This window comes from Chrysochloris asiatica, unplaced genomic scaffold (assembly GCF_000296735.1).
Source record: "Chrysochloris asiatica unplaced genomic scaffold, ChrAsi1.0 scaffold00125, whole genome shotgun sequence".
Taxonomy (NCBI): Eukaryota; Metazoa; Chordata; class Mammalia; order Afrosoricida; family Chrysochloridae; genus Chrysochloris; species Chrysochloris asiatica.
This window is the reverse complement of record NW_006408643.1, coordinates 8,624,403-8,632,471: the sequence shown is the minus strand read 5'-3', so window position 1 is coordinate 8,632,471 and position 8,069 is coordinate 8,624,403. Positions and strand designations below refer to the sequence as shown.

At 57.4% G+C, this 8,069-nt stretch overlaps 1 protein-coding gene across 1 annotated transcript in view; it reads right to left on the bottom strand.

Moving 5' to 3' along the window:
• The window catches only part of REXO1 (REX1, RNA exonuclease 1 homolog (S. cerevisiae)), a 29,167-nt gene extending 21,822 nt beyond the window's left edge, over nt 1–7,345 (bottom strand). The window contains exon 1 of the mRNA XM_006868985.1: nt 7,150–7,345. Coding sequence (XP_006869047.1) covers nt 7,150–7,306 — 157 coding nt within the window. The 5' untranslated portion in view covers nt 7,307–7,345. The remainder of the gene's footprint in view (nt 1–7,149) is intronic.
• Between the last annotated feature and the right edge of the window lie 724 nt (nt 7,346–8,069).

The window sequence follows — 8,069 nt, the reverse complement described above, 5'->3', positions numbered from 1 at the left end:
CCCACGACCCAGAGAGACATCCACGACCCAGAGAGATGCCCATGACCCAGACAGCCATCCACGACCCTAGAAAGCCACCCAGGTCAGTTCCAAGACTGCTGAGTGGCACTGCACTCATGACGGTCCCACGCCACAGCGGCAAGGGGAGTGTGGGCAATGCCGGGAAGGGCGCCCCTTGTGACGGTCTCCCACTTATGGGGAGGAAGGGGAGAGGAAACAAGGGTCCTGCACACCAGCCCGCCCCACCTCCAATGCCAATGGTCATTCACATAGAGGTCACCTCAGCAGCTTCCTGGGGAGGCAGAGGGCAGAGCCTGGACATGCAGAACCTGCCTGCCCACCCCCATCCCCAGGGCAGTGGGAATACAGCACAAAATCCTGTGTGGGACCACACCCACCCCCGCTCCCCACCACTGTGCCCACCACACCCCCCTTTCCATCAGCTGCTGTTCACCTGGACAGAAGCCACATCACTCAGAGTGGGTCTCCAAGGAGGTCTGGACACAGCATGAGTGAGGAATGAACAGTGACCAAGAAAAAGGTACGATGAGGCAGGTGGGTGAAGACCGTACTCGGGGCTCAGAGGCACAGGGAGCACACTGCTCCCCTCAAGGAGCCCCTAGCCCTGCCATCACCTCACGGGGCCCAAACACTGACACCTGGGAGTCACCTGGGAGCTCCGGACAGCTCAGCTCCCACCCAGCCCGGGCCACGCACAGGCTCACTGGGGGGGCCATCAGACAGACCTCCCACCCTGAGGCTGCCTGGGAACCCACAGCCCTGGAGCCGGACAACAAGCCCAGAGGAGCAATGGGGGGGAGTGTGCCAGGTCATGGGGGGTAGGGGTAGTGGGTGCTCCGTGGCTGAGCCCCTCTAGGGTGGGGTTCTGGTGAGAGCAGCCCCTAAACAGCAGAGGCTGGACCTACCCAGGATGCAGGTCAGGGCTGTCTCCCCCACTGCAGGCAGGCATCTTTGTTGCCCAGCCCAGCAGGGACCCCAGCTCTGAGCACAGACCTTCAGAGAGGAACGCCCCCTGCTCCAGAACCCCAGTCCACAAGCCCGGGCCTTCTGGGCAGGTGGCGCCAAAATAGAACAAAAGGAAAGAAAAGGTTCCCAGCCTGGCTCAACCCCCAGCTCACTCCAAGCAGTTGTTGTTATGAGTGTCGGGAAGTCAATTCCGACCCATAGCGACTCTGTGTAGGGTTTCCAAGGAGCAGCTGGTGAGCTTGAACCACAGATCACGCAGTTCAAACGACTTTGTAGTCTGACGCATTAGCCCACAGCGCCACAGGCGGCCACGGGCCTGGTTGTTCCTAGCTCCCCGGGAGGACTCAGGGTTGCCCTGCATCACGCGTCTGAGAACTACCTTAATACCTTTCGTGGTCTTGTCTCGTAAGTGAAATCACAGCCTAGGGGAAACACACACACAGACATGCAGAGAGACCGCGAGCAGGCAGGCCCTGGACACGCTCTTCGTTTTCCTCCTAGCCCTGGACTCCACAAAGGCCAGGAATGACCCCCGATAGAGAGCGTTGAAAAATGACTCCAGCACGTCCTTTCTAACCCTGGGGCTTTTTCCGGGGTAGGGGGTTTCTTCCCCGTTCAGGCAGGTGTGAGAGTCCCAAGCTTCCAGATATTGGAGATTTGGGAGCCAGGGTGTGGGTGCCACCTCAGCTCTCTCCTCTCCCCCTTAAAAAGAGCCACACACCAGAGTCCCACGTGAGCATCAGCTGTTTTTATTACTTGACATCATGCACGTGCATGCAGGTGTACACAGGTGTGGGCAGGTACACACAGGGGCTGGAGGAGTTGACAGCTCTTTCGTTTCCTGTCAGTCACCACAGGCCTAAGCAGGAAGCAACTCCGAAGGGCTCCAGGGGGTCCCATCGGCATCATCTCTCAAAGCCCACCTCCTTCAGGGAGCCCTCCAAATCCTTCCAATAACACACAGCCCAGTGCCTGTCACACCAAAGGCTGAACCCACGTGCCTACCTGGCTGTGGAGGCTAGGCCCATGTCCCCCTCCTCAGGGTCGGCTCTTGCTCCATGAGGACCCCTGGGTGTGACTTGACTTCTGGGATAAGCATGTCAGGCACCCACCTCACATCCCTTCGTGTACCCTGCATTCAGCAGCTCAGCATCCTAAGCCAAGGGCTGTGCCATGTAGCGGTGCCCGCCCCAGTCCCGGGGGGTGGGGGGATGGGGGGGGAGGAAGGAAGGAGCAGATGCAGGGCACTGATGCAGCAACACGCTGGTCTGCATTGGACTGCAGAACACGGATCAGCATCTCCATGTGAGCCCACCTAGGCCCACCAAGTAGCCTCTGCTGCCCCTCCTACAAGGTGCTAGGGAGCCCTCCAGTGGGTCGTCTCCTTGCCACTTCCTGCCACCTGCAAACTCCTATTCATCCTTCAAAACTCAGCTCAGCAACCACCTCTTCGGGGACACTCACCTGCTCTCTGTCCTGGCCCTGAGCTGCCACCCTGTCGCCTCCCTCCCTACTGCTTCCTGAAGCCCTTCGGCCAAGCTCCACTTACGAGGTCCACACACACCTAGAGGGACCCCGAGGCCACTGGACCAGTCCTGAGTGCTCTCACACTGGGATGTGCCCACCTCAGAGAATGGAGACCACTCGCTCACAGGGGACTAGACCAGCAGCAGCCCCACAAGGACTCAGACCCTGGCTTCCTGTTCTTCAGTCTGGCAAGACTCACAGTCAGTGGGCAGATCTGGGACAAGGAGAGCAGACTGGTTTTAGAAGTGTTGACTTTTCTGTATTTTCCCAGAGGTTTTTACAACAAACTACTAGTACCTCAGCTGGAATAAAGCAATCTGTGGCATCCCCTAAGTCAGGACTCAACTGGGGTACCCCTGCCACCAGAGACGGGGACCCCAGAGGAGGTTCAGTCCTTGTGCATGTGACAAGCCACCCGCCAAGTGCCTGCTTCAGACACCCACCGCAGCTCTCCTACATTCTCCTTTCCAAAATCAACAACAATAGGAACCGCCCACAGTGACACGGGGCTCCTCCCCTGGGAGGCAACTCAGCTCCTCCCTGCCTGGAGCCTTCCCCAGGGTCCAGGCTTCCAGGGGACTGGGCTACCCCTGACCAGTGCTTCTTAACAGGGGTAGAGTCTGCAGGGGGTGCATAATTCGTGGTTGTTACAACTGGGGAGGGGGTGCTACTGACATCGACTGGGTGAAGACCAGATAAGCTGCTCGACAGTGAACAGTGCACAGAAAGAAGCCATCCAATCCCACCAGCTTAAAGCGCCGTCCAGATCTGACGCCAGGGGCTGATTCCCAAAAGCCTGCCAGGCCTTCCTTCCGAGGGTGAACTTGAACCGCACCAAGCCCTAGTAGAAACCACAACTCTGGACACACAGACAACACTCAGAATGAGGTTTTTGGTCTCAGTCTCCGGAAAGCATAGCCCCTGGCCATGGAAAGGTGCCCCATGGACCCCAATTGTACGGTGCCCATCAGAGGAGGTAGCTGAGAATCGTGAGTAATCCCCCACAGTCTGGACACTGGTCCTTTTGGGTCCCTGTGACTCCACCCACCTTTTTCCTAGGGTGCAAGGGGAGGAGGTACATGGAATCCCCTTGGCAGGAGGTGCCTCTTCCACAAACTCCCGTCTTCAGCCCCACAGGTCCCATTCTGCATCCGGTGTCTTCTGTGTAATGGAGCTCAGGCTGGGGCAGCTCTGAGCCCCCGCCCTGCCTACCACCCACCTCCAAGGACTGACTCAGTCTCTTCCCACCCCCTCAGCCCCAGTTCAGCCTTTGCTCCAAAGGACGCCACCCTGACCATCCTGGAATCCCCTGGAGAAGACAAAAAGAACCTACGTTTCTTCATCACAAAGGAGGTCACAGGTGCTTGGCAAAGAGCAGGAGCTGGCAAGGTAAGTGACAAGAGAAGCAAAGTGACCGGTGTAGGGACACTGGGCTTCTAAGAGCCTGTAGCACGTGCTCCTGGCCCGGGAGCTTTGCAGCCCCTCCTCAGACAGCCCGATGAATATGGCCAGGAGGAGGAAAAGGAGCAGCCAAGAGCTCCCCAGCAGGAAGAAAGATGAGCTGGGTGACACTGTGGTTTAGGCGCTGGGCTGCTAACCTCAAGGCTGGCAGTTCAAACAGATGAGGCCATCTGCTCCCAAAAGGTTCCGTCTTGGGAACTGTGGGGCGCAGTTCTACCATGTCCTATATGGTTGTTACAAATGGCTCGATGACACGGGAGTGGGGGGTGGGGTGGGGTTTGGTTTCTGAGCAGAGAAGGAGGCACAAGTGGTCTGCAACTGGCTAACCTAAAAGCTTATGGTTCAAACCCACCCAGCAGCACCACAGAAGAAAGGCTTGGCCACCTGCATGTACAATGATCATAGTGAAGACAACACTACAGGAGACGGCTCTGTTCTGCAGCACAGAAGCCATCAGGAGCCAAAATGGTTTCTAAAACAGGGCAGAGAACCCCACTACCTAAAGGTACCAAGCAGCCTGCCCCCAGTCTCCCCATCAAGATGGGGAGGGCGGCATAGTACTGATCAGCCCACCCTGAAACCCACCAGGGGCAGAGAGCAGGTGGACCGCTTGGTAAACTGGCAAACCGGGTAGTCTCACGACTTTCTGTGTCAGCAAACAGACACCCAGAAATGACGCTCTGGGGAAATTTGCCAGCCATTTGTCATGTACAAGGGGGCTGCAAAAAGCTCATGGAAAAATGGAATTATAAGGTAATAACGGGATTTTCAAACAACTTTGAAGCCCCCTCTTTCAAAGAATCAAAATACTATCTTGAGGTTCATGTGCAGATAAGCACTGAACTTCTAAATTCAAGATCGGCAATTCAAACTCACCAACTACTCCTCAGAAACCCTATGCAGGGTTGTTATGAGTTGGAACCAACTCAACAACATACAATAACAACTACGACTTTGGGGGGGAAGGGTCCCACAGCCCGAGGAGAGAGGTCAGCACTGCCGAGTTCAGATCTGGCAGCCAGCCACACTGGGCTCCGAGAAAGCCAGAAAGGCAGGGCATCTAGGGAGGAGTCCTCTCACTGAGCTTCACAAAGGCCGAGAAGCAGCAGCAAGCCACGGCTGACTGCCCCAACCTCCAGGGCACTACTTCTGGGCTGGTCCCTTGCAATGGCCACTCAGAACTCACAGACCACACTGGCAATTGTGGGTTTCTCAGGGCAGTAACAAGGGTACTTCCATGCAGGACTGCTCTCTCAGCTCCTCCGGGGCCTGCTGGGACCTGGTCTCTGCTTAGTCTGGGCAGGTGGACAAAGCTCTGTGGCTGCACTGTGAGTGTTCAGATGCACGCCACTCCACCCAGAAGCCTCCTGCCCATGGCCAGCTCTCTCCTTTCATGGGCTCCCGGTTCTAGGGCGCAGCTTCGCGCTGCCATCACAGCTCTTGTCTCCTAGGGTTAGGAGGTTCTCGGCGGCACTAGGACCCGCAAGTCACTCTGCACCCCAATCTCTTCTTTCTTTCCTCTGCCCTCAGACTGGCTCTTTTTAAGCCTAGCAGGATGGCAAAACGGACCATTCCACCTATTTGGGTAGCACGGTGGCACTGTACAAAAAGCATGGGACTGCTAACCTCAAGGTAGGAGGTTCAAGGCCACCAGCTGCTCTGCAGGAAAAAAGGCGAGGCTTTCTACTCCTGTAAAGATGTAGAGCCTTGGAAACGCTATTCGGAGTCATTATGAGCTGGCACCAACTGAAAGGCACACACACAACCCTCACTAGGGGTTCTGTGTACTCTATGTGTTTGCAAGTTGTCCGATGTCCTTGCTGGGCCACCAACACCTCATCAGCTTAGTCCCACACAATCATTTTGTAGGTGTTGCAAAACCTGTGACACTGGACAGTTCCTCCTAAATACTTCACTGCTGGCCAAGAGCCGGGAGACCGGTACCAATGAATGGGCAGACAAACCCAGAGACAGCAGCTTAACAAAACAAAAAGGAAGCCATCCCCCAGCCCCAACCACTCCCTTCTCCAACCCGACCTTACACCATACGTGGGCACCTCTGCTTCCCTCCTCCCAGGGCCCAGCTCTGAATCCCCACACCTGGCACCGCAGCGATGCTGGAGGCCAGCTGTGGAAGGAAACCAGGAGCTGCTGGCTGCCAACAGGTGGCCCCAGGTGCCAATTGTTCTAGCCAATTTATGCAGAAAGTAAAGCAAGTTCCACCTTTTATTTTTTTATTTCCCCACCAAAATGAGAAAACAGACCTGTTATTTAAACTAAGCGAGAGGAGAACCCTTCGGAGCTGAGCATCATTGTTTAAGTGAAGCTGAGGCTAAGTGAGGAAAGCTGCGGATGAGGAAGGAGGTGAGAGGTAAGCCTGCGCTCCAGCGCTCCCCCTGGCTGCCTGAAGTTCACTCCTAGCCCGCTCGCCAGGCCTTTCCTTAGCCCTTCTCTGATCCTCCTCGCCCTCCAGCTCTGAACGTCTCCTCTAAACCAATGATACTGCCCAAGCCGGGCCGCCCTCACCCCACTCGGCCGGGACACTGGGCACCACCACCCCCCCTTTATCAGGGTTTTGAAAGCCTCCCAGTTGGGTCGTTCCTGGGTGCACCTAAGACCGGCGCTGTAGGATCAGCCCTGGATTGCGAGCCACAAGGCCGACGGTTCAAACCCATCAGTCGCTCCTCGGAAACCCTATAGAGAGGCGCTCTAAGTCGGAACCGACTCCACGGCGTTTTCACAACCAGCCCCTCTAGACTTGAGCAGGGGGAGACGGCGTTAAACAACCACAGAGGAGGAAAGTCGCGAGAAACCAACAAGGGCTGCCGGTCACCAGAACGCGAGGCTGGGGAGCAGCTGGACCGGGGCGTCCCCCGAGGGGCAGCGCGGACTGCCGACCCCGCTCACTTCCCACGACTCGCCTTTGTGTCGGATCCTCGCGACGTCGCCCCACCCTCTCGACAGCCCTCCCTTTGTTTACATTCTACACTCCCGGACGCCGAGGTTCGCAGGCACCGACCGGCTCCCGGGGCGCTGGGAGCGGGCCCGTTATCGAGAAAACAACTGGGAGGGGGCTAGGCTGGGCAAAGGCAGCCGGAGTGGCCACGCCAGTGGACTCCAGAGCTGAGCTAAGGAACAGAGCCGGGGGCGGACGAGCCAGCGGGCATTTATTACCTGCAGAGGGAGGCGCCGCTCCGCCGCCTCCGGGCGCGCCAGGGACCCGGGCCCCGCGGTGCCGGAAGTGGCAGTAGGGTCGCCGGCAGGGACCCCCGGGCGAGCCGGTCAAATAGGGGCAGTCGATGGCCCGGAAGAAGCCAGTGGAGCGTAGCATGGTCCGTCCAGCGGCGGGGCCCCAGCCCGGAGCCGCCCGGGCCCCCCGGGCCGCTCACTGGCGCCGCGGTCGCCGCCGCCCGCGCCTCACGGACCCCGCCACCGCCATCTTGCTCCGAGGCCCCAGGAGGCCCCCGGGACGCCGCCGCAAGGGACTCCGGGAGGAGTTGTCCGCAGCACGCCTGATCAGAAACGTTTGCTCCCGCGGGACCGAGGCAGGCCCAAAACCCATAGGCCAAGACAACCGGCCGTGGGAGAAGATATAGAGGGCAGGGGATACCCTGTCTGCTGACTCTGGAAGCCTCTCCGGCGCCACCGCCAGGCCCACCGCGGCAGCAACAGCGTCATCTTGAGCCTCAGGCCCTAGCTGCGATGAGGCTGTCCACAGCACGCCTGACCAAAAAGCCCCTTAGGCCCCGGCTATGTTATTTGCATTAATTTGCATATAACCTTAAAGCGCCCTCTATCGGACAGTGTAGGTTTTTTTACCTGTTGTTAAATGCCCTAGAGTGGGTTCCGACCCTTAGCGACCCTCTAAAGGATCAGAAGGATGTTTACCTGTGTTTTATTGACTACGCAAAGGCTTTCGATTGTGTGGATCATGACAAGCTATGGACAACATTGAGAAGTATGAGTATTCCAGAACACTTCATTGTACTTCTAAGAAATCTGTACCTGGACCAAGAAGCAGTTGTTCGAACAGAACATGGGAACACTGAATGTTTTAAAATTGGGAAAGGTGTGAGACAGGGTTGTATTCTTTC